At 46.7% G+C, this 25,217-nt stretch overlaps 2 protein-coding genes across 3 annotated transcripts in view; one reads left to right on the top strand and one right to left on the bottom strand.

The window, feature by feature from the left end:
* ppp4r4 (protein phosphatase 4, regulatory subunit 4) overlaps positions 1–14,830 on the top strand; it is a gene marked incomplete at its 5' end in the record, with an annotated part of 55,570 nt that extends 40,740 nt beyond the window's left edge. Inside the window, 12 exons of the mRNA XM_079255698.1 lie at positions 10,225–10,398; positions 10,487–10,592; positions 10,686–10,833; positions 10,914–11,058; positions 11,132–11,170; positions 11,251–11,322; positions 11,788–11,851; positions 11,928–12,002; positions 12,080–12,170; positions 12,257–12,318; positions 12,392–12,662; positions 14,533–14,830. Coding sequence (XP_079111824.1) covers positions 10,225–10,398; positions 10,487–10,592; positions 10,686–10,833; positions 10,914–11,058; positions 11,132–11,170; positions 11,251–11,322; positions 11,788–11,851; positions 11,928–12,002; positions 12,080–12,170; positions 12,257–12,318; positions 12,392–12,662; positions 14,533–14,578 — 1,293 coding nt within the window. The 3' untranslated portion in view covers positions 14,579–14,830. The remainder of the gene's footprint in view (positions 1–10,224; positions 10,399–10,486; positions 10,593–10,685; positions 10,834–10,913; positions 11,059–11,131; positions 11,171–11,250; positions 11,323–11,787; positions 11,852–11,927; positions 12,003–12,079; positions 12,171–12,256; positions 12,319–12,391; positions 12,663–14,532) is intronic.
* A 1,612-nt stretch (positions 14,831–16,442) lies between these two features.
* On the bottom strand, positions 16,443–24,392 carry LOC306767407 (protein Z-dependent protease inhibitor-like). 2 transcript variants are annotated; one of them, XM_079255388.1, is made up of 6 exons: positions 24,275–24,392; positions 18,886–19,182; positions 18,508–18,801; positions 17,661–17,934; positions 17,295–17,442; positions 16,443–17,148 (listed from the first exon to the last, which is right to left on the bottom strand). In XM_079255388.1, exons 2-6 carry the CDS (start codon positions 19,169–19,171, stop codon positions 16,960–16,962), a joined length of 1,191 nt encoding a protein of 396 aa, XP_079111514.1. In that variant the 5' UTR covers positions 19,172–19,182; positions 24,275–24,392; the 3' UTR covers positions 16,443–16,959. The 2 variants fall into 2 exon arrangements, with proteins under 2 accessions (XP_079111514.1, XP_079111515.1); XM_079255389.1 differs by having other exon boundaries at positions 18,886–19,179; positions 24,275–24,381.
* Positions 24,393–25,217: the final 825 nt, after the last annotated feature.

The raw sequence follows: 25,217 nt of genomic DNA, 5'->3' as shown, positions 1-25,217 counted from the left end.
CTCCTCTGTTTCCACCATGGTTCCTTCTCTGTTTCCATCTTGGTTCCTCTTCTGTTTCCACCATGGTTCCTTCTCTGTTTCCATCTTGGTTCCTCTTCTGTTTCCACCATGGTTCCTTCTCTGTTTCCACCATGGTTCTTCCTCTGTTTCCACCATGGTTCCTCCTCTGTTTCCACCATGGTTCTCTGTTTCCATCTTGGTTCTTCATCTGTTTCCACCATGGTTCCTCCTCTGTTTCCACCACGGTTCCTTCTCTGTTTCCATCTTCGTTCCTCCTCTTTTTCCACCATGGTGCCTCCTCTGTTTCCACCATGGTTCCTTCTCTGTTTCCATCTTGGTTCCTCTTCTGTTTCCACCATGGTTCCTTCTCTGTTTCCATCTTAGTCCCTCTTCTGTTTCCACCATGGTTCCTTCTCTGTTTCCATCTTGGTTCCTTCTCTGTTTCCACCATGGTTCTTCCTCTGTTTCCACCATGGTTCCTCCTCTGTTTCCACCACGGTTCCTTCTCTGTTTCCATCTTGGTTCCTCCTCTGTTTCCACCATGGTTCCTCCTCTGTTTCCACCATGGTTGATTCTCTGTTTCCACCATGGTTCCTCCGCTGTTTTTCACCATGGTTCCTCCTCTGTTTCCACCACGGTTCCTTCTCTGTTTCCATCTTCGTTCCTCCTCTGTTTCCACCATGGTTGATTCTCTGTTTCCACCATGATCCTTCTCTGTTTCCATCTTGGTTCCTCTTCTGTTTCCACCATGGTTGATTCTCTGTTTCCACCATGGTTCCTCCGCTTTTACCACCATGGTTCCTTCTCTGTTTCCATCTTGGTTCCTCTTCTGTTTCCACCATGGTTCCTTCTCTGTTCCCATCTTGGTTCCTCCTCTGTTTCCACCATGGTTCTTCCTCTGTTTCCACCATGGTTCCTCCTCTGTTTCCGCCATGGTTCCTCCGCTGTTTTTCACCATGGTTCCTCCTCTGTTTCCACCATGGTTCCTTCTCTGTTTCCATCTTCGTTCCTCCTCTGTTCCACCATGGTTCCTCCGCTGTCTTTCACCATGGTTCCTCCTCTGTTTCCACCACGGTTCCTTCTCTGTTTCCATCTTCGTTCCTCCTCTGTTTACACCATGGTTCATTCTCTGTTTCCACCATGGTTCCTCCGCTGTTTCCTCCATGGTTCCTTCTCTGTTTCCATCTTGGTTCCTCTTCTGTTTCCACCATGGTTGATTCTCTGTTTCCACCATGGTTCCTCCGCTGTTACCACCATGGTTCCTTCTCTGTTTCCATCTTGGTTCCTCTTCTGTTTCCACCATGGTTCCTTCTCTGTTTCCATCTTGGTTCCTCCTCTGTTTCCACCATGGTTCTTCCTCTGTTTCCACCATGGTTCCTCCTCTGTTTCCACCATGGTTCTCTGTTTCCATCTTGGTTCCTCCTCTTTTTCCACCATGGTTCCTCCTCTGTTTCCACCATGGTTCCTTCTCTGTTTCTATCTTCATTCCTCCTCTGTTTACTCCATGGGGCCTCCTCTGTTTCCACCATGGTTCCTTCTCTGTTTCCATCTTGGTTCCTCTTCTGTTTCCACCATGGTTCCTTCTCTGTTTCCATCTTGGTCCCTCCTCTGTTTCCACCATGGTTGATTCTCTGTTTCCACCATGGTTCCTCCGCTGTTTCCACCATGGTTCCTTCTCTGTTTCCATCTTGGTTCCTCTTCTGTTTCCACCATGGTTCCTTCTCTGTTTCCATCTTGGTTCCTCCTCTGTTTCCACCATGGTTCTTCCTGTGTTTCCACCATGGTTCCTCCTCTGTTTCCACCATGGTTCTCTGTTTCCATCTTGGTTCCTCCTCTTTTTCCACCATGGTTCCTCCTCTGTTTCCACCATGGTTCCTTCTCTGTTTCTATCTTCATTCCTCCTCTGTTTCCACCATGGGGCCTCCTCTGTTTCCACCATGGTTCCTTCTCTGTTTCCATCTTGGTTCCTCTTCTGTTTCCACCATGGTTCCTTCTCTGTTTCCACCATGGGGCCTCCTCTGTTTCCACCATGGTTCCTTCTCTGTTTCCATCTTGGTTCCTCTTCTGTTTCCACCATGGTTCCTTCTCTGTTTCCATCTTGGTTCCTCTTCTGTTTCCACCATGGTTCCTTCTCTGTTTCCATCTTAGTCCCTCTTCTGTTTCCACCATGGTTCCTTCTCTGTTTCCATCTTGGTTCCTTCTCTGTTTCCACCATGGTTCTTCCTCTGTTTCCACCATGGTTCCTCCTCTGTTTCCACCACGGTTCCTTCTCTGTTTCCATCTTGGTTCCTCCTCTGTTTCCACCATGGTTCCTCCTCTGTTTCCACCATGGTTGATTCTCTGTTTCCACCATGGTTCCTCCGCTGTTTTTCACCATGGTTCCTCCTCTGTTTCCACCACGGTTCCTTCTCTGTTTCCATCTTCGTTCCTCCTCTGTTTCCACCATGGTTGATTCTCTGTTTCCACCATGATCCTTCTCTGTTTCCATCTTGGTTCCTCTTCTGTTTCCACCATGGTTGATTCTCTGTTTCCACCATGGTTCCTCCGCTTTTACCACCATGGTTCCTTCTCTGTTTCCATCTTGGTTCCTCTTCTGTTTCCACCATGGTTCCTTCTCTGTTCCCATCTTGGTTCCTCCTCTGTTTCCACCATGGTTCTTCCTCTGTTTCCACCATGGTTCCTCCTCTGTTTCCGCCATGGTTCCTCCGCTGTTTTTCACCATGGTTCCTCCTCTGTTTCCACCATGGTTCCTTCTCTGTTTCCATCTTCGTTCCTCCTCTGTTCCACCATGGTTCCTCCGCTGTCTTTCACCATGGTTCCTCCTCTGTTTCCACCACGGTTCCTTCTCTGTTTCCATCTTCGTTCCTCCTCATTTTACACCATGGTTCATTCTCTGTTTCCACCATGGTTCCTCCGCTGTTTCCTCCATGGTTCCTTCTCTGTTTCCATCTTGGTTCCTCTTCTGTTTCCACCATGGTTGATTCTCTGTTTCCACCATGGTTCCTCCGCTGTTACCACCATGGTTCCTTCTCTGTTTCCATCTTGGTTCCTCTTCTGTTTCCACCATGGTTCCTTCTCTGTTTCCATCTTGGTTCCTCCTCTGTTTCCACCATGGTTCTTCCTCTGTTTCCACCATGGTTCCTCCTCTGTTTCCACCATGGTTCTCTGTTTCCATCTTGGTTCCTCCTCTTTTTCCACCATGGTTCCTCCTCTGTTTCCACCATGGTTCCTTCTCTGTTTCTATCTTCATTCCTCCTCTGTTTACTCCATGGGGCCTCCTCTGTTTCCACCATGGTTCCTTCTCTGTTTCCATCTTGGTTCCTCTTCTGTTTCCACCATGGTTCCTTCTCTGTTTCCATCTTGGTCCCTCCTCTGTTTCCACCATGGTTGATTCTCTGTTTCCACCATGGTTCCTCCGCTGTTTCCACCATGGTTCCTTCTCTGTTTCCATCTTGGTTCCTCTTCTGTTTCCACCATGGTTCCTTCTCTGTTTCCATCTTGGTTCCTCCTCTGTTTCCACCATGGTTCTTCCTGTGTTTCCACCATGGTTCCTCCTCTGTTTCCACCATGGTTCTCTGTTTCCATCTTGGTTCCTCCTCTTTTTCCACCATGGTTCCTCCTCTGTTTCCACCATGGTTCCTTCTCTGTTTCTATCTTCATTCCTCCTCTGTTTCCACCATGGGGCCTCCTCTGTTTCCACCATGGTTCCTTCTCTGTTTCCATCTTGGTTCCTCTTCTGTTTCCACCATGGTTCCTTCTCTGTTTCCATCTTGGTCCCTCCTCTGTTTCCACCATGGTTGATTCTCTGTTTCCACCATGGTTCCTCCGCTGTTTCCACCATGGTTCTCTGTTTCCATCTTGGTTCTTCCTCTGTTTCCACCATGGTTCCTGCTCTGTTTCCATCTTAGTTCCTCCTCTGTTTCCATCTTGGTTCCTCCTCTGTTTCCACCATGGTTCCTTCTCTGTTTCTACCATGGTTCCTCTTCTGTTTCCACCATGGTTCCTTCTCTGTTTCCATCTTGGTTCCTCCTCTGTTTCCACCATGGTTCTTCCTCTGTTTCCACCATGGTTCCTCCTCTGTTTCCACCATGGTTCCTCCGCTTTTTTTCACCATGGTTCCTCCTCTGTTTCCACCATGGTTCCTTCTCTGTTTCCATCTTCGTTCCTCCTCTGTTTCCACCATGGTTCCTTATCTGTTTCTACCATGGTTCCTCCTCTGTTTCCATCTTGGTTCCTCCTCTGTTTCCACCATGGTTCTTCCTCTGTTTCCACCATGGTTCTTCCTCTGTTTCCACCATGGTTCCTCCTCTGTTTCCACCACGGTTCCTTCTCTGTTTTCATCTTCGTTCCTCCTCTTTTTCCACCATGGTTGATTCTCTGTTTTCACCATGGTTCCTCCGCTGTTTCCACCATGGTTCCTTCTCTGTTTCCATCTTGGTTCCTCTTCTGTTTCCACCATGGTTCCTTCTCTGTTTCCATCTTGGTTCCTCCTCTGTTTCCACCATGGTTCTTCCTCTGTTTCCACCATGGTTCCTCCTCTGTTTCCACCATGGTTCTTCCTCTGTTTCCACCATGGTTCTTCCTCTGTTTCCACCATGGTTCCTGCTCTGTTTCCACCACGGTTCCTTCTCTGTTTCCATCTTATTTCCTCCTCTGTTTCCACCATGGTGCCTCCTCAGTTTCCACCATGGTTCCTTCTCTGTTTCCATCTTGGTTCCTCTTCTGTTTCCACCATGGTTCCTTCTCTGTTTCCATCTTGGTTCCTCCTCTGTTTCCACCATGGTTCTTCCTCTGTTTCCACCACGGTTCCTCCTCTGTTTCCACCATGGTTCCTTCTCTGTTTCCATCTTGGTTCCTCCTCTATTTCCACCATGGTTCCTTATCTGTTTCTACCATGGTTCCTCCTCTGTTTCCATCTTGGTTCCTCCTCTGTTTCCACCATTGTTCTTCCTCTGTTTCCACCATGGTTCTTCCTCTGTTTCCACCATGGTTCCTCCTCTGTTTCCACCACGGTTCCTTCTCTGTTTTCATCTTCGTTCCTCCTCTGTTTCCACCATGGTTGATTCTCTGTTTCCACCATGGTTCCTCCGCTGTTTCCACCATGGTTCCTTCTCTGTTTCCATCTTGGTTTCTCTTCTGTTTCCACCATGGTTCCTTCTCTGTTTCCATCTTGGTTCCTCCTCTGTTTCCACCATGGTTCTTCCTCTGTTTCCACCATGGTTCCTCCTCTTTTTCCACCATGGTTCTTCTTCTGTTTCCACCATGGTTCCTGCTCTGTTTCCACCACGGTTCCTTCTCTGTTTCTATCTTCGTTCCTCCTCTGTTTCCACCATGGTGCCTCCTCTGTTTCCACCATGGTTCCTTCTCTGTTTCCATCTTGGTTCCTCTTCTGTTTCCACCATGGTTCCTTCTCTGTTTCCATCTTGGTCCCTCTTCTGTTTCCACCATGGTTCCTTCTCTGTTTCCATCTTGGTTCCTTCTCTGTTTCCACCATGGTTCCTTCTCTGTTTCCACCATGGTTGATTCTCTGTTTCCACCATGGTTCTTCCGCTGTTTCCACCATGGTTCCTTCTCTGTTTCCATCTTTGTTCCTCCTCTGTTTCCACCATGGTTCCTCCGCTGTTTTTCACCATGGTTCCTCCTCTGTTTCCACCACGGTTCCTTCTCTGTTTCCTTCTTCGTTCCTCCTCTGTTTCCACCATGGTTGATTCTCTGTTTCCACCATGGTTCCTCCGCTGTTACCACCATGGTTCCTTCTCTGTTTCCATCTTGGTTCCTCTTCTGTTTCCACCATTGTTCCTTCTCTGTTTCCATCTTGGTTCCTCCTCTGTTTCCACCATGGTTCTTCCTCTGTTTCCACCATGGTTCCTCCTCTGTTTCCACCATGGTTCTCTGTTTCCATCTTGGTTCCTCCTCTTTTTCCACCATGGTTCCTCCTCTTTTTCCACCATGGTTCCTTCTCTGTTTCTATCTTCGTTCCTCCTCTGTTTCCACCATGGGGCCTCCTCTGTTTCCACCATGGTTCCTTCTCTGTTTCCATCTTGGTTCCTCTTCTGTTTCCACCATGGTTCCTTCTCTGTTTCCATCTTGGTCCCTCCTCTGTTTCCACCATGGTTGATTCTCTGTTTCCACCATGGTTCCTCCGCTGTTTCCACCATGGTTCCTTCTCTGTTTCCATCTTGGTTCCTCTTCTGTTTCCACCATGGTTCCTTCTCTGTTTCCATCTTGGTTCCTCCTCTGTTTCCACCATGGTTCTTCCTCTGTTTCCACCATGGTTCCTCCTCTGTTTCCACCATGGTTCTCTGTTTCCATCTTGGTTCTTCCTCTGTTTCCACCATGGTTCCTGCTCTTTTTCCACCACGGTTCCTTCTCTGTTTCCACCATGGTTCCTGCTCTTTTTCTACCATGGTTCTCTGTTTCCATCTTGGTTCTTCCTCTGTTTCCACCATGGTTCCTTCTCTGTTTCCATCTTGGTTCCTCCTCTGTTTCCACCATGGTTCCTTCTCTGTTTCCGCCATGGTTCCTCCTCTGTTTCCACCATGGTTCCTTCTCTGTTTCCACCATGGTTCCTCCGCTGTTTTTCACCATGGTTCCTCCTCTGTTTCCACCACGGTTCCTTCTCTGTTTCCATCTTCGTTCCTCCTCTTTTTCCACCATGGTTGATTCTCTGTTTCCACCATGGTTCCTCCGCTGTTTCCACCGTGGTTCCTTCTCTGTTTCCATCTTGGTTCCTCTTCTGTTTCCACCATGGTTCCTTCTCTGTTTCCATCTTGGTTCCTCCTCTGTTTCCACCATGGTTCTTCCTCTGTTTCCACCATGGTTCCTCCTCTGTTTCCACCATGGTTCTCTCTTTCCATCTTGGTTCTTCCTCTGTTTCCACCATGGTTCCTCCTCAGTTTCCACCACGGTTCCTTCTCTGCTTCCATCTTCGTTCCTCCTCTTTTTCCACCATGGTGCCTCCTCTGTTTCCACCATGGTTCCTTCTCTGTTTCCATCTTGGTTCCTCTTCTGTTTCCACCATGGTTCCTTCTCTGTTTCCATATTGGTTCCTTCTCTGTTTCCACCATGGTTCTTCCTCTGTTTCCACCATGGTTCCTCCTCTTTTTCCACCACGGTTCCTTCTCTGTTCCATCTTGGTTCCTCCTCTGTTTCCATCATTGTTCCTCCTCTGTTTCCACCATGGTTCCTTCTCTGTTTCCATCTTGGTTCGTTCTCTGTTTCCACCATGGTTCCTGCTCTGTTTCTACCATGGTTCCTCCTCTGTTTCCACCATGGGGCCTCCTCTGTTTCCACCATGGTTCCTTCTCTGTTTCCATCTTGGTTCCTCCTCTGTTTCCACCATGGTTCTTCCTCTTTTTCCACCACGGTTCCTCCTCTTTTTCCACCATGCTTCCTTCTCTGTTTCCATCTTTGTTCCTCCTCTGTTTCCACCATGTTTCTTCCTGTGTTTCCACAATGGTTCCTCCTCTGTTTCCACCATGGTTCTCTGTTTCCATCTTGGTTCTTCCTCTTTTTCCACCATGGTTCCTCCTCTGTTTCCACCACGGTTCCTTCTCTGTTTCCATCTTCGTTCCTCCTCTGTTTCCACCATGGTTCCACCTCTGTTTCCACCATGGTTCCTTCTCTGTTTCCATCTTGGTCCCTCTTCTGTTTCCACCATGGTTCCTTCTCTGTTTCCATCTTGGTTCCTTCTCTGTTTCCACCATGGTTCTTCCTCTGTTTCCACCATGGTTCCTCCTCTGTTTCCACCACGGTTCCTTCTCTGTTTCCATCTTGGTTCCTCCTCTGTTTCCACCATGGTTCCTTCTCTGTTTCCATCTTTGTTCCTCCTCTGTTTCCACCATGATTCCTGCTCTGTTTCCGCCATGGTTCCTTCTCTTTTTCCACCATGGTTCCTTCTCTGTTTCCACCATGGTTCCTGCTCTGTTTCCACCATGGTTCCTTCTCTTTTTCCATCTTGGTTCCTCCTCTGTTTCCACCATGGTTCCTTCTCTGTTTCCATCTTGGTTCCTCCTCTGTTTCCACCATGGTTCTTCCTCTGTTTCCATCTTGGTTCCTCCTCTGTTTCCACCATGGTTCCTTCTCCGTTTCCATCTTGGTTCCTGTTCTGTTTCCACCATGGTTCTTCCTCTGTTTCCACCACGGTTCCTCCTCTTTTTCCACCATGCTTCCTTCTCTGTTTCCATCTTTGTTCCTCCTCTGTTTCCACCATGGTTCTTCCTGTGTTTCCACAATGGTTCTTCCTCTGTTTCCACCATGGTTCCTTCTCTGTTTCCGCCATGATTCCTCCTCTGTTTCCACCATGGTTCCTTCTCTTTTTCCATCTTAGTTCCTCTTCTTTTTCCACCATGGTTCCTTCTCTGTTTCCATCTTGGTTCCTCCTCTGTTTCCACCATGGTTCTTTCTCTGTTTCCATCTTGGTTCCTCCTCTGTTTCCACCATGGTTCCTTCCCTTTTTCTACCAGGGTTCCTCCTCGGTTTCCACCATGGTTCCTTCTCTGTTTCCATCTTGGTTCCTCCTCTGTTTCCACCATGGTTCTTCCTCTGTTTCCACCATGGTTCTTCCTCTGTTTCCACCATGGTTCCTCCTCTGTTTCCTCCACGGTTCCTTCTCTGTTTCCATCTTCGTTCCTCCTCTGTTTCCACCATGGTTGATTCTCTGTTTCCACCATGGTTCCTCCGCTGTTTGCACCGTGGTTCCTTCTCTGTTTCCATCTTGGTTCCTCCTTTGTTTCCACCATGGTTCTTCCTCTGTTTCCACCATGGTTCCTCCTCTGTTTCCACCATGGTTCTCTCTTTCCATCTTGGTTCTTCCTCTGTTTCCACCATGGTTCCTTCTCTGTTTCCATCTTGGTTCCTCCTCTGTTTCCACCATGGTTCCTTCTCTGTTTCCGCCTTGGTTCCTCCTCTGTTTCCACCATGGTTCTTCCTCTGTTTCCACCATGATTCCTGCTCTGTTTCCACCATGGCTCCTGCTCTGTTTCCACCATGGCTCCTCCTCTGTTTCCACCATGATTCCTGCTCTTTTTCCACCATGGCTCCTTCTCTGTTTCCACCATGGTTCCTCCTCTGTTTCCACCATGGTTCCTGCTCTGTTTCTACCATGGTTCCTTCTCTGTTTCCACCATGGTTCCTGCTCTGTTTCCACCATGGTTCTTCCTCTGTTTCCACCATGATTCCTGCTCTGTTTCCACCATGGTTCCTCCTCTTTTTCCACCATGATTCCTGCTCTGTTTCCACCATGGTTCCTTCTCTGTTTCCACCATGGTTCCTGCTCTGTTTCCACCATGGTTCTTCCTCTGTTTCCACCATGATTCCTGCTCTCTTTCCACCATGGTTCCTTCTCTGTTTCCATCTTGGTTCCTCCTCTGTTTCCACCATGGTTCCTTCTCTGTTTCCGCCTTGGTTCCTCCTCTGTTTCCACCATGGTTCTTCCTCTGTTTCCACCATGATTCCTGCTCTGTTTCCACCATGGCTCCTGCTCTGTTTCCACCATGGTTCCTCCTCTGTTTCCACCATGATTCCTGCTCTTTTTCCACCATGGCTCCTTCTCTGTTTCCACCATGGTTCCTCCTCTGTTTCCACCATGGTTCCTGCTCTGTTTCTACCATGGTTCCTTCTCTGTTTCCACCATGGTTCCTGCTCTGTTTCCACCATGGTTCTTCCTCTGTTTCCACCATGATTCCTGCTCTGTTTCCACCATGGTTCCTCCTCTGTTTCCACCATGGTTCCTCCTCTGTTTCCACCATGGTTCCTGCTCTGTTTCCACCATGGTTCCTTCTCTGTTTCCACCATGGTTCCTGCTCTGTTTCCACCATGGTTCGTCCTCTGTTTCCACCATGATTCCTGCTCTGTTTCCACCATGGTTTCTTCTCTGTTTCCACCATGGTTCCTCCTCTGTTTCCACCATGGTTCCTCCTCTGTTTCCACCATGATTCCTGCTCTGTTTCCACCATGGCTCCTGCTCTGTTTCCACCATGGTTCCTCCTCTGTTTCCACCATGGTTCCTGCTCTGTTTCTACCATGGTTCTTCCTCTGTTTCCACCATGATTCCTGCTCTGTTTCCACCATGGTTTGTCCTCTGTTTCCTCATGTTTTCGTCTGTTCTTTTGTACTTTCCACTTCTTTTTTATTAACGTTTCCTCCTTCTTCTCGTGTTTCCTTCTCTATTTTCTTGCCTTCCCCGATGCCGGCCCACCTATATTCTCCTGTGGTTTTCCTCAGCTCTCGGACCTCCTGTCAGCGATGCTCCTGGCTGAACAGAGGGTTGGATGTTCTCTGCGTTGGCGGCTGCATGAGAAGTTGTTGCAGCGTTACAGCTGCTTGGCCAGGCTGCTGCCTGGAGAACTGCTGCACCAAAGCTTCTCCCCTCGTATCTTCATCATCCTCACCACTAACGTTAGCGCTGCCGGCTTCTGCTCTGCACAGCACCACAGGTGAGCCAAGCGACAGACAGGTAACCCCGGTCTGCTTCTTGTGGTTGCAGAAAGTTTTGCCGGTGCAGAAAGAGGCAGCACGGACGTTCTGCACATTCCTGCGCTACAACCGGAAGCAGGAGCAGCGCCAGGAGATGATGGAGCGACTGGTCCAAGGTCAGAACCTCTGCAGGAATACCGCTGATGGAAACTACTGACACCACGTTGGCGTTTGTGTGTGAAACAGACCTGTGGTGTTTCTGATCTCAGCTTTGGCTCTGGGTCGCAGCTACTGGAACCGTCTGAGGTTCCTTGACGTTTGTGAAGTTGCCACGGAGATTTTCTCCAGAAAATACTTCAACAAACACTTCCTAATCCCTGCACTGGAGCTCGTGCACGACCCCGTTGCTAATGTCAGGTACGTCAGTTCTTCTCGTCTCGTGAGGCAGCTGGAACTCGCCAACATCGCGCATCACACGTCATCCTGTCACCTCGCAGGTACAAGCTCTGTCAGCTGTTGCCAAGGTTACGCTCATCGCTCCGCCTGCCAGCTGACAAACTGCTGCTGCAGAAACTTGACTTCTGCGTCCAGAAACTTCTCTGTAGAGAAAAAGATAAAGATGTGGTGGCCACGATCCGCAAGGTAACGCCCACCAGAGACCAGTCTGGAGCAGGAACGTGACAGATTGTTTAACTGTGTCCATCGTGTTTTCCAGACAGTGTTGGAACTGGATAAACTGGACCTGTCCGAGCCTGTAAGCAGCCTGCTATGTCAACACATGATTTATCAGGTTTGCTTCTGTCCGGCATCATCTCGATGTTCGTATGTCTACAGTTTCAGAAGAGACAGGAGAGGGACCTGCTGGACCAGAAGAAGGAGAAGGAGGAGACGTTGCTGCTGGAGATGGTGAGGCAGAACCTGGCGGATGATGTCCACTCAGTTCAAAAGGTTTACAATCCATCTGCAAAATGTAGTGCATGTTCAGAGACTACATGCTAAATCCATAACAACACTTTTATTTATCACATTTGATCATAAAAAGATCACTTTCACTACCATGTCGCTAAGAATTTTCCATTTTAACCAAGAAATTATGATGAATCTACTTCGTGTCAAATTATCGAACAACCAAAGAGCTTAAATTGACGGAAATGTCCATTCAGGAGCGGCCAAAGATCAACAAGTGAGCAGAAAAGCAGGAAAATAAAGACCCTTTGTGGTCAATTCATTCATTCTGACATAGTTTTAGACTCATTTAGCCATCCTGAAAGCAGAAAATGGTTGAGCTTCCATGTGTAGTTTTACATTTAAAACCAAAAAGAGCCAACATGGAGGACCAGTTGAGGGTTAATGGCATTTGTTTGTGGTCAGGAGCAGCTGGAGCGCCAGCAGAGCGATGGGAAGCTGAGCTCTGACAAGCACACGGAGAGAAAACGTGAGCTGAACGTTTACGGTTAAATCCATCTTTGGAGACTTTTTGATCTTCATTCTCCTCAACTTTTCTCTGACAGGAAGAGACAGCAAGACCAGCTTGTCTTCCACCAAGTCCATGTCTGTGTCCTCGTCTGCGGCTGCCCCGTCCTCCAGTAAGATGGAGATGATTGTGAAGATGTGAATAAGGTGATGATGATGGTGGTGATGATAAGGTCTACGTTCTCTGCAGGTAAGGAGGTACGGAAGGCGAAACTGTCTCGGAGTCGCTCCCTCAGCAGTCAACCAACAACGTCCAAACCGGTGAACTCCGACAGACCTCTGTAAGACCATCTCCACTGAATGGTTTTGTTCAGTTTCTGAGACCTGGACTCGGGTTTACGTGTTCTGGATGTTTTCTGTCCTTCAGGAAGGTCAAAGATCTGAGCAGCTCGTCTGGATCCGGGAAGTCCTCCATGTTGTCCAGCAAAGGTAACCGTACGCCTCACCCTGTACGCCTTCATCTGTTTGTCTCCGCTCTTACATCACTTCCTGTCTCTCACAGATGACTCCATGAGGACCGCCCACTTCACCATGACAACACAGTCCACCTCTTCCGTGCCGGTCCTGATCCGCAGCAAAACTACGAGCCTCTTGGACAGGGCCAGTACTTTGGACCACAGAACTAGTACTCTGGACCATAGGAACAATATGGTGGACCACAGAACCAGTACCTTGGACCAGCGAGACCATAGGACTAGTACCCTGGACCAGCGCAGTAAAACAATGGACCGAGGTTGCGGAATGAAGGAAAGTCAGTCGAGGAGGCTGTCGATGTGAGTTCAGGATGATGGTAGAACCCCGATGTGGTCTTTACAGTTACAGACCCGGTCAGACCTGGAGCCTCATGTATAAAACAGTGAATAGATTTCATACTGAAAGGGGGTGGAGTCACACAATCTTTAATATAAACATGAGTAGAAAATGTCCACATGCACGTTTTGTTTACAAACTGAAGGTGAACACATGTTCACGAGCCAGTCAGCCTTATTTTTCCCAAACAGTGACTCTGCAGGTTACGATTACACAACCTTCCTCATGTAGACCATCCAATCAGCAAGTCCTGCTGCAGAGAGGAGGACGTTCTCATGGCGATATGGAAGGTCTGATGCCAGAGAGGAAGACAGGAACGTTTTATTACCTTATTTATCCTCTAGATCAAAACAAAGAAAAAATACTGAGTCATCCCAACAGCATTATAGTTCATGTTTAGTTTAAAGTTCATCTGAAATTAGTAAGTACTAAACCATCAGAGTTCAGTTTTGTCTCCATGACAACATGCAGTTTGATCCAATGGTGACTGACTAGGCCCCAAAACCAAACTGTAGGACTGCGGACCTGTCCGGGTGTACCTGCCTCTCAGCTAGTAGCAGAAATGGAAAATTTAGGTACATGTAAGGAGATAGGTTCTGAATTTACATAATAAAATGTGTAAATGTTAGGATAATGGTTCCAGTCAGTCTGTTTGATGTTTAAGATTTTATGACTTTTTGTGTCTTTGGACGACAGGAAGCAGACAACTTTGTGAAACAGACCGCACATTTTTATGCTAGCTCCAGACTTTGTGGCAACGCCTGAACTCCATCACTCTACGTTGATATTATTAAAAACCAAACATGCCCCCATAACTCTTTTGTATATACACAGCTTATACATGAGGTGTATTTAAGCTTACCGAGTCATTCTCCAGTCTTTATATGCTAGAACCGATGCAGATTCATGCTAGCTTGTGTCTTGTTTGTAGGTATGTAGATGAAGTGAGAGAATCAAGCTGCTGGATCGATAAGAAGCTGAGTTATTGTGTGTCTAGGAGCGATTTTGTGATGCCATTATCAATCAGCTGAATAAATGACGCTAACATGTTGACTGCTCAAGCACTAAGCCACTTTAGAATTGATCTGATTGTTTTGGTTTATTTGTGGTTCGACTGTTTACTCTTCGTACGACCTGTTTATATCTGAGTTTGTATCTCTTTTTTTAATCCAAAAAACCCAACTGTGCTGCATGTAATCCAAATGCTAATTGGCTAATGGTTAAAAAGTTCCAGTCAGAAATGTCTGAAAACCACAGATTTCATAACAAATATACATAAACAGTTAATGTCAAAGTAGCACAAACAGAATCTCAGACAACAACTGCACCAAAAAGTCTTTATTATTTAGCATGATAGCAGCTGAGATAGGCTCCTCCCCCTTTGTCACCTGAACTGGATTAAGCAGGATTTACTTCATCTCACCATAGATCTTTGACCACTTTGTTTTGTCTTCAGCAGAGCGAATCTAAAGCACTAAGGCAACAAAAGTAGTGGAGATTGTTCCACTGATACTGCCCCCGCGTGGCAATAACATACTACTACATGTAGATGTTTTAGCTAAAACCTTTAGCTAGTTTAGCCCTGGATTAGCCACCGGTTTATTGGGTCTTGTTTTTTCTGCCATTTAAAACGTTTTAACTGCAGTTTTATTCCACTTCTTGTTTGACCTTTTATTGATCGGAGCATTGATCCTGTTTTAGCATTAGATATACCTCTGGGTTTCTTAGTTTATTTTATTTTGCTGGTTTGTTTTAACCATTAGCCCAGGTAGCTCCAACCCTGTTCTGGATGAAGTCAGTGATCAATGCACTTTTTTTTCCCTCCATTCACAGAAACAGGAAGTCAAGCTCTTTCAGCGTACAGTCAGGACGAGACTGAGGACAATGACGTCGCCATTTCTACACCATCAGCTGGTCCATTCAGACAGCAGCTTCAGGACATTACCCAGAATGCAACACATCATCGCTGCCTTTCAAACAGAGACAGTAGAATCTGACTTATATTTGTATCTACTGAGCACTGTGTCTTCTATTGGTCTCATCTCTCCACCTGATTGGTTCAGTAAGTCCCCACATGCAGACCGGTGGCGTCTTCTCATTGGTGAGTGCCACGGGATTTGTTGGATGAATGGTGATATCACGTAAGTGACAACAAGAGAATTTAATGTGAGCAGCTGATAATTGTAGTGATTGCATTACCTCTTTTACAAGAATAAACCAATGAACAGAGCATTTACAGATTTTTTGTGATTAATTAAAAACATTGTGTATTTTTCTCCAGCAAGGAAAAAAAATAAAAGAAAATTCTAGATACTCTGGGAAATGTTATACCAGCATGCACTGCTTCAAATCTCAGGCTGCGTGTGGTGTTTAGGATATGTGAAGCTACATATGATGTCATCTGACGACCTCATATGTAACTTTTGTCGTACAAAAGGCTGAAAATGTACTTGCTTTTAGTTCTATGTATGCACAATTATCATGGCTGCCTCTTGTATTTTGTGGTTAAACAAGTTTATTCTCAGCCAAAGCCTGGATGTGGATCATAGTCCGTATATGAAAGATGGACGGAGCCTCCGGCGGTTAAAAGTGAAGTCTTTGTGGAAGTGTATAAAACTGCAGTTCCCCCTTCATCCACTAGGGGCTGCAAAACAGAGCAAAAATTGATTTTCGGTTAATAGGTCAGGTTTACCTTCATGACAATTGTGGGAGGAGTGAATTTTTTTTCTAAGTTGCATGTGACGTGTTGCTATAAAGCAAATTTTTTGCTTTAAATCGATGCTCAAACTACAGAAACGTACATAATACATGTCAGTGTACCATTAAAACAAATTTTAAAGCTGGAAAATTATATAGCACTCATAGGTTCTGGATGGACCTTCGCCTTAGTGCCTTAGCCTTTGTGACGTTTCCGAAGAGTTGACTTGATCTTCAGTGGGCAGTTTATACTGTCACCATCTTGGCAGCGTCACGCATGTTGTCACACTAAGAAAGCCCTGAGTTAACTTCTCCCACTAATCTTAGCATTACTGGGGAAAATTACAACTATATGCAGTATATTTAGTGTCATAGTGGTAGTTAGGCTAACATGCTAATTAGCTGAGAACATGAAGTCCAGCTGAGGGTGATGAGGGATGTAAGGGATAATGCCCTCCAAGGTGTCCATTACCAGAAATTAATGGACGACACGGGGGCGCAGAGGACGGTTGCCTCCGCGAAGTCCATTAATTTCTAAAGATGGAAACCTCGGAGGGCATTATCCTGCTTATACCATGGTCACTCACAAAGGAAATAATATAAAGTCAATTACTAATGTTGTTTTTGCTGTTAAAATAATATTTTTCACAACAAAGGGCAACAATGTCTTTTGTTGTGGCGTTTCCAAGGTAACCGGATAACTGGTTTCCAATATTACTTTTTAAGTGACAACTTGCAGCCAATCAGAATCGAGTATTCACCCAGACGATGGTATAAAAATCAGTTAATTCCCACTTCTTTTCTTAGCCTTACTGGTAAAAATTACAACAACTTATGTCATTTTGTTTAAGGTTAAACTATTGGCCACTAAAGCCTGAGTAAAAGCAGAACAAAGGGGAAAAAGCATCATGTGAAATGAATCTTCACTGACTAGCCTTCTGAATCTGAAATAAAAAAAGCTAACTTTCTAAACACCGATCTAAAATTAGCTCCAGTTTGATCAGAACTCAGCTGCTGAGCTACAGAGATCCACAGAGACGCCAACATGGATGGAGTGAGGTTTAATATGATTCTAAACAACATGCTAACTGCTATACAGCGTGAAGGGTACAAATTAGCATGATGCTCACAGGACAATAGCATAAATATTAAGCTAACATATTTACACAAAGAAGCAGCACATTAATATTAAAATGATGCTAACATTAGTTCAGTGCCAGTACAAATAAAAATCACAAAACTAGATAAATGTTTACAGTAAACATGACTTAGTGCTTATGTTTGATTACATCTCAAGACCTGGGTAAATGTTTCGTAATACTCGTTTTTCATCTCGAGACCTGGGTAAATGTTTTTGTAAATACTAGTTTGTTTATATCGGGATAAACATTTATTTTCCTGGACTTGTGCCTTTGTGGTCACTTACAGGGACCATGACCCTCATGTTGGACACCGCAGACCCACCCAGTTCGCATTGCTGTGTTTAGGCGTGGTTATCCGACAGGTGTGATGGGAGTAATGAGGTGGGCGGGGCTTGTCCCAGTCGGGTGAAGGTGAGACGGTTTATTTCTGAGTGGGGTCTACGACTCGACCTATGAACAACAGGCTATTGGTAGCCTGCTGGTAGATGATGAAGATGAAGGGCCTGTTGAAGGTGAGTCGTGGAGGAGGAGTGGAGAAAGTTGTGACTCCACCCCCTGAGGTGATGTCATCGCTGCTCTCGTCGACGGAGATGGCAGATTTCTGATAAACCTGATGGACAGAAAACAGTTGGAGTCAAGAAAAGGATCAAACCGGCCGATTAACAAGCAGAGAGACTCGATCTTCATCACTCATCTTCATCACTCGTTTTCATCACTTATCTCTGACAAACTCGATGTTTAAAAGGTTCTTCTGACCTCTGTGAGTTTGGGTCCTTTAGCTCCGCCCATGTTGATGATGTCAGCGCTGTCCTGAAACACCTGAACGACATTGAGACTCTGGAGATCTTTCTTCAGAGAGTAGGAACGCTCCAAAAGGAAGCGAGGAAGCTGCACCTCCAACTTCCTGTTTCCAAAATAAAAGAGTTTCTGTTAGTTTGTTCAGAAGAGGAAGAGGAGGAGAGGAGAAAAGGAGCATAAGGGAGAGGACAGAAGAAGAGAATAGGAGGAAGAGGGTGAGAGGAAAGGGGAGGAGGAAGCACAGCAGTGTTTATAAATAGGAGGAAAAGAGATGAGGAGAAGGAGAACGTGAAGAAGGAGGGGGTGAGGAGGGGAGAGGCTTACGTCTTCTTCAGTTGTCTAATCCAGGTCCGGATCTTCTCTGATGTCACTTTCTCCTCCACGGCGCCGATGTCCACGCCTTCGTCCGGCAGCACCACCAACATGGCCGCCCCGTCTGCCATCGGCAGCTTCAGCACGCCAGCCTTCACTTCGCGGTCGTACGCCAGGAAGTACTTATCGGCCCGGAACATCATGGGTACCATGACGACGTGATACTTATCCACGTAGAAACGCTCGTCCTGAGTCAACGACGCGTTAAAGGCCGGGCTGAAGCGGGCTGTAACACAGAGGAAACTTTATTTAAACACTGGAACTTTATTTAAACGCAGTTACATTATTTAAACCCGAGAAACTTTATTTAAACGCATTTACATTATTCAAACGCGAGAAACTTTATTTTAACGCAGTTACATTTTTCAAACACTGGAACTTTATTTAAACGCTGTTACATTATTCAAACACTAGAAACTATTTAAACGCAGTTACATTATTTAAACAATAGAAACTTTATTTAAACGCAGTTACATTATTTAAACAATAGAAACTTTATTTAAACGCAGTTACATTATTTAAACAATAGAAACTTTATTTAAACGCAGTTACATTATTTAAACACTAGAAACTTTATTTCAACACAGTTACGTTATTTAAACGCTAGAAACTATTTAAATGTAGTTACATCTTTTAAATGTGAGAAACTTTATTTAAACACAGTTACATTATTTAAACACACGAAACTTTAGTTAAACCCAGTTACATTATTCAAATATTGGATACTTTATTTAAACACTGGAACTTTGAAAATTGCTTATATCACAAATTTCTTAGAAAGCATGCAGAACGTTCTTACTCTGGTAGGAGGCGGCAGTCGCGATCAGCAGCTGGGTTTGCTGGTCCAGGATGGACACCAGTTCCTTAATCCGGTCTCCAGTCTTTTCCTGTGCCCAGCGGTTGATGGTGTCAATGGCATCAAACTTTGCTGAGTAGGTCAAAATCTGAACACTCCCCCCAAACTTTGTCTGAACCAGGTCCACGTAGGACGGGGACACCTGGAAACCCTGATCCGGGAAGATGGCCATGCCCTGCTGGAGGTTCTGGACCGCGTCTCTCTGAAAGACTGCGTTCCTCAGAGTCTGAAACTGATCTGAGAACAACAGAGACGAAGTTCAAAGACATTTTAAAGTCCAGTGTCCTGTCACCTGACATGTCCCTGAAGTCCTGGGCCTACCTGGCAGGTTCTGAGGGTCCAGTCCATTCAATGTGAGTCCTTGAAGCAGCTGCTCCTGGGTGGGATTGCTGGTGGTGCTCAGCAGAGCGATTAACCCGGCAGAAAGCGTGAGAGGAGACAGGAAGACGTTGTCGTCTGTTCGGCTGGCGACGGCTCGGTAGAGCTGGGCACCAAATTCTGCATTCCTCTTGATCAGGTCTTCCACAGCCGGATCCAGGTTCTGAGAGGAAACTGGACCCAGCAGGAGGACGAGGAGGCCCAAAGAGAGGAGGACGGAGGAAGCCATGGTCTCCTCTACTGTAACAGAACACAAGATGATGAAGAGCAGCTCGTCATCTCTAGTTCTCTGAGACTCAAATGCATGAAGCAGCAGAGTTATTTATCGCTGATCAATTTTATTTCTTTTTTCACAAAAGACGTTTAACTCAGTGTTTCAGAATCCACCCATCGAGGCCATTTGGGACTTTTTGTGTTTCTCTGTCATTTTTTCCTTGCATTTCTGGGCATCATTCTGATTATTCCATATTTCAGATCTTTTTTTTTTTTTTTTTTAAGAGAGTCATCTATTATTGTTTTTATTTGATACAATAAAAGAAAAAAAAATATCCCTTAACACTTCAAAGTCCATTTAGTTATTTACATTTCATTTTTACTTTTTATTTCATTCATTTAATAACCTGAAAGGACAGAAAAATACACGCTGTCTATGCCTGTGTACCAGTTAGAGTAGTGGAATGGTAGTGATGGTATTTAGCTATGCAGAATGATCCAGAAGGTTTTCTAACATGAAATAAAGTAAGTTTAAGAATAAAAACAAAGTCTGGCCAAAGATAACTATTAAAATAATAGACTGAATTAAATTCAACAAGCTTAATAAATAACTGTGGAAATGGTAAATAGAATATGTGGTCTAATGTGTCTATGATGCATAAATACAAACACAAATATGGATGTAAATATCTTAAAATATGTCTATAAATAGCAGAAGAGTAAAACTGAAATTTTGGTATATTAATAATTATTACGCAGGATAGAAAATATTGAACAAATGACGTGTTTTGATAGTTTGTGTTTGCATGTGACGAACTTCCGCCTGCATGGTTTTTTTTTATCTGTTCCACACGAACCAACAAAACTGAAGTTAAATTAAAAGACTTTTAAGGGTGAACAAGAGTAACACCAGTCATGCAGACAAACAACAGCTGACAACGGTAGGTAATGTCATACTCATATTTTCATGTAAAGGTTTTTAAAAAAAGCAAGTCTTAAGATTTCCTTTCATTTCTCAGAATGCTTCAGTGACATCTTCTGTCTACAAGGTGTCCCCGAGGGGTGCACTAGAAATGTAAAAAAAATAAAATAAAAAAAAGTGGGTCTAAAATTGAGCCTTGGGGGACACTGTAAGTGAATTTAAAGCCATGAACCAAACTAAAGCTGCACCAGCTTGTGATAAAGTCTGTTTCAAAGTCTAGCAAGGTCCATGAAAAGCAAACCAAAGTCAAGCCAGTTCAAGTTCTAATTTAATCATCAATACAGCTTTGGCTCTAAGCGTGGATTGGTAGAAGTAAAATAAACCATTTTTCACCAAATCATTTTAATATTCATCATTTAAAAATAGTCTTAAGGATTAAAAGCACAACAACTATGTAGCCATTTTTATTTTTGTTGTGCCATCATCTGTTTATTATGTTATTATACGAGATATATGGACATTTTTAACTGGATACATTCTTAACTATCGATAAAACGGCATCCAATTAAAATTACAAATGTTTTAATTAAACCATTTAAGCAACCATTTATTGTAATCATTTGTTGTTGTCCATGTAACTGTTAATGGTATATGCAATAAAAACTTAAAGATCTGAAAATAAATCAGGGGGAAAAAATTATTCAAATACAAGACATTTACATGACAATACACGTAAAATAATTCAATGTAAAAATGGTCATTTAGATTAAAATTTGAGGAAATTACTGAAACCTGCACGTTCAGGTTCAATGTAAATGATTTTATTCAAATAAAACAAACCAGATTCATCCATCCATCCATCCATCTTCTGCCGCTTATCCGGGGTCGGGTCGCGGGGGCAGCAGCCTAAGCAGGGAAGCCCAGACTTCCCTCTCCCCAGCCACATTTGCCAACTCTGCGGGGGGGATCCCGAGGCGTTCCCAGGCCAGCCGAGAGATGTAATCCCTCCAGCGTGTCCTGGGTCTTCCCCGGGGTCTCCTCCCCAAGGGACGTGCCTGGAACACCTCACCAGGGAGGCGTCCAGGAGGCATCCTGACCAGATGCCCGAGCCACCTCAACTGGTTCCTCTCGAGGCGAAGGAGCAGCGGCTCTACTCTGAGCCCCTCCCGGATGACCGAGCTCCTCACCCTATCTCTAAGGGAGAGCCCGGCCACCCTGCGGAGGAAGCTCATTTCAGCCGCCTGTATACGAGATCTCGTTCTTTCGGTCACGACCCACAGCTCATGACCATAGGTGAGGGTAGGAACGTAGATCGACTGATAAATCGAGAGCTTCGCCTTCTGGCTCAGCTCCTTCTTCACCACGACAGACCGGCGCAGAGCCCGCATTACTGCAGACGCCGCACCGATCCGTCTGTCGATCTCACGCTCCATCCTTCCCTCACTCGTGAACAAGACCCCGAGATATTTAAACTCCTCCACTTGAGGCAGGACCTCACTCCCGACCCGGAGAGGGCAATCCACCCTATTCCGGCTGAGGACCATGGTCTCAGATTTGGAGGTGCTGATTCCCATCCCAGCCGCTTCACACTCGGCTGCGAATCGCTCAAGTGAGAGCTGGAGATCACGACCAGACGAAGCCAACAGGACCACGTCATCTGCAAAAAGCAGAGACCCAATCCTGAGGCCACCAAGTCGGATCCCCTCAACCCCTCGGCTGCGCCTAGAAATTCTGTCCATATAAGTTATGAACAGAATCGGTGATAAAGGGCAGCCTTGGCGGAGTCCAACCCTCACCGGAAACGAATCCGACTTACTACCGGCAATGCGGACCAAGCTCTGACACCTGTTGTACAGGGACCGGACAGCTCGTACAAGGGGGTCCGGTACCCCATACTCCCGGAGTACCCCCCACAGGAGCCCCCGGGGGACACGGTCGAATGCCTTCTCCAGGTCCACAAAGCACATGTAGACTGGTTGGGCAAACTCCCATGCCCCCTCCAGGACCCCAGAGAGGGTATAGAGCTGGTCCACTGTTCCGCGACCAGGACGAAAACCACACTGCTCCTCCTCAATCCGGGATTCGACTATCCGGCGGACCCTCCTCTCCAGGACCCCTGAATAGACCTTACCAGGGAGGCTGAGGAGTGTGATTCCCCTGTAATTGGAACACACCCTCCGGTCCCCCTTCTTAAAAAGGGGGACCACCACCCCAGTCTGCCAATCCAGCGGTACTGCCCCCGATGTCCACGCGATGCTGCAGAGGCGTGTCAGCCAGGACAGCCCCACAGCATCCAGAGCCTTAAGAAACTCTGGGCGGATCTCATCCACCCCCGGGGCCTTGCCGCCAAGGAGCTTTTTGACCACCTCAGCGACTTCAGCCCCAGAGATAGGAGAGTCCACCCCCGAGTCCACCAGCTCTGCTCCCTCATGGGAAGCCGTGTTGGTAGGATTGAGGAGGTCTTCGAAGTATTCCCTCCACCGACCCACAACGTCCCGAGTTGAGGTCAGCAGCTCCCCATCTCCACTGTACACAGTATTGACGGAGCACTGCTTCCCCCCCCTGAGCCGCCGGATGGTGGACCAGAATCTCCTCGAAGCCGTCCGGAAGTCTTTCTCCATGGCCTCGCCGAACTCCTCCCATGCCCGAGTTTTTGCCTCGGCAACGGCCGAAGCCGCATGCCTCTTAGCCCGTCGGTACCCATCAGCTGCCTCCAGAGTCCCACAGGCCAAGAAGGCCCGATAGGACTCCTTCTTCAGCTTGACAGCATCCCTCACTGCTGGTGTCCACCAACGAGTCCTGGGATTACCGCCACGACAGGCACCAACGACCTTGCAGCCACAGCTCCGGCTGGCCGCCTCAGCAATAGAGGCACGGAACACAGCCCATTCGGACTCAATGTCCCCCGCCTCACCCGGGACATGTTCGAAGCTCTGCTGAAGGTGGGAGTTGAAGCTCGCTCTGACGGGGGGCTCAGCCAGACGTTCCCAGCAGACCCTCACAACACGTTTGGGCCTGCCAGCTCTGACCGGCTTCCTCCCCCACCATCTGAGCCAACTCACCACCAGGTGGTGATCAGTTGACAGCTCCGCCGCCCTCTTCACCCGAGTGTCCAAGGCATGTGGCCGCAGGTCCGACGATACGACTACAAAGTCGATCATTGAACTGCGGCCCAGGGAATCCTGATGCCAGGTGTACATATGGACACTCTTATGCTGGAACATGGTGTTCGTTATAGACAATCCATGACGAGCACAGAAGTCCAATAACAAAACACCATTTGGGTTCAGAGGGGGGGGACCATGCCTCCCAATCACTCCCCTCCAGGTCTCACTGTCATTGCCCACGTGAGCATTGAAGTCCCCCAGCAGAACAATGGAGTCCCCAGAAGGAGCACCCTCCAGCACTCCCTCCAAGGACCCCAGAAAGGGTGGGTACTCTGAACTGCTGTTCGGCGCATAAGCACAGACAACAGTCAGGACCCGTCCCCCCACCGTCCCGTGGGCTCACCATCTGCGGGAGGAGCCGTAGGGGTCGGGTGCAATGTGAGCTGGGCGGCAGCAAGGGGCGGGGACCCTGGCGGTCCGATCCCCGGCTGCAGAAGCTGGCTCTAGGGACGTGGAACGTCACCTCTCTGGTGGGGAAGGAGCCTGCGCTTGTGCGCGAGGTTGAGCGGTTCCAAACCAGATTCCTCCCACTAATTTTATACTGAATTTATTTTCTTCAAAAATGCTGAATTTGATTAAATCTAGTCATTAAATCTACGAGCTCGCGCACTTTGGTCCACATTAACGCACATCGGAACCAGAACCAGGACTAAACAGTCCTGATTGGCTACAAGCAGTTTCTTCTACCTGCATTAGTCCAAGTCTAAACTGATCCAGATTATTATCTGATTGATCTGATCTGGAAAAAGACGAATTATTTATAAATATAATCAATACCACCGATCAGATCCGCGTGCGTTTCCGGTCAACAGGCCACACCTTCATCAAACCGTGACGTCGCTTGTTTTTGTTTACTTTTATTCGGCTCATTTTCATGAAAATTTCATTTGTTCGTGATTTACTTTACATGCAGAGAATTTATTGATCACCATGACATAACGCGATGACGTCACCCATCCTTCTTATTGATGACCGATTGTTTTCTCACGTGGCCCGCAGATAAATAAACAAGGAAAACAAAGAGACTGACCTCCACTTTCTGCTGCTTCGATCTTCGATCAGAACTGATCACTTCTGTTGGTTCATCAGATGCGCATCAGCCGGGAGCTCGAGCCCTGTTGACGCCGGAAATGGCAGGACGTCCAGTTTCAAAATAAGAAGGACCACTTCCGGTGTGGGAAATTAAACAATGACGATCCTGCTTTTAATATGACGTCATAACGATGACGTTCAGTGTAGAAACAAACCGAACTGTCCTGGACCCTGTTTGATGTGACGTCACTGTGACAACACAAAATCATTCACAGGAAGTGAACATTTTATGTCAAAGATCCTCCATCGGCTCATTCCTCAAGGAGACGAGGACAGGAACAAAATGACAAGGATGAAGACAACAAGGGACAGAAAGACAACAAATGAAAGACATACACGTATAGAGACAGAAAGGAAGGAGACAGGGGACGAGAAAAGACGTTTTAAGTCAAACAATTCAGACAAATTTGTCTCAAAAAAAGACATTTCCTGAAACCTTGTTCTCCTCCCGAGACTTTTCATCCCAGATTTTTATAAAATAAAATACCTCAAGTTTAATGTTCATCTTAACCATCCATCCATCCATCTTCAGCCGCTTATCCGGGGTCGGGTCGCGGGGGCAGCAGCCTAAGCAGGGAAGCCCAGACTTCCCTCTCCCCAGCCACATTTGCCAACTCAGTGGGGGGGGATCCCGAGGCGTTCCCAGGCCAGCCGAGAGATATAATCCCTCCAGCGTGTCCTGGGTCTTCCCCGGGGTCTCCTCCCAGAGGGACGTGCCTGGAACGCCTCACCAGGGAGGTCCAGGAGGCATCCTGACCAGATGCCCGAGCCACCTCAACTGGTTCCTCTCGATGCGGAGGAGCAGCGGCTCTACTCTGAGCCCCTCCCCGATGACCGAGCTCCTCACCCTATCTCTAAGGGTGAGCCCGGCCACCCTGCGG

This window comes from Telmatherina bonti (genome assembly GCF_933228915.1).
Source record: "Telmatherina bonti genome assembly, chromosome: 16".
Lineage (NCBI taxonomy): Eukaryota > Metazoa > Chordata > Actinopteri > Atheriniformes > Telmatherinidae > Telmatherina > Telmatherina bonti.
This window is presented reverse-complemented; position numbering and strand designations above follow the sequence as displayed.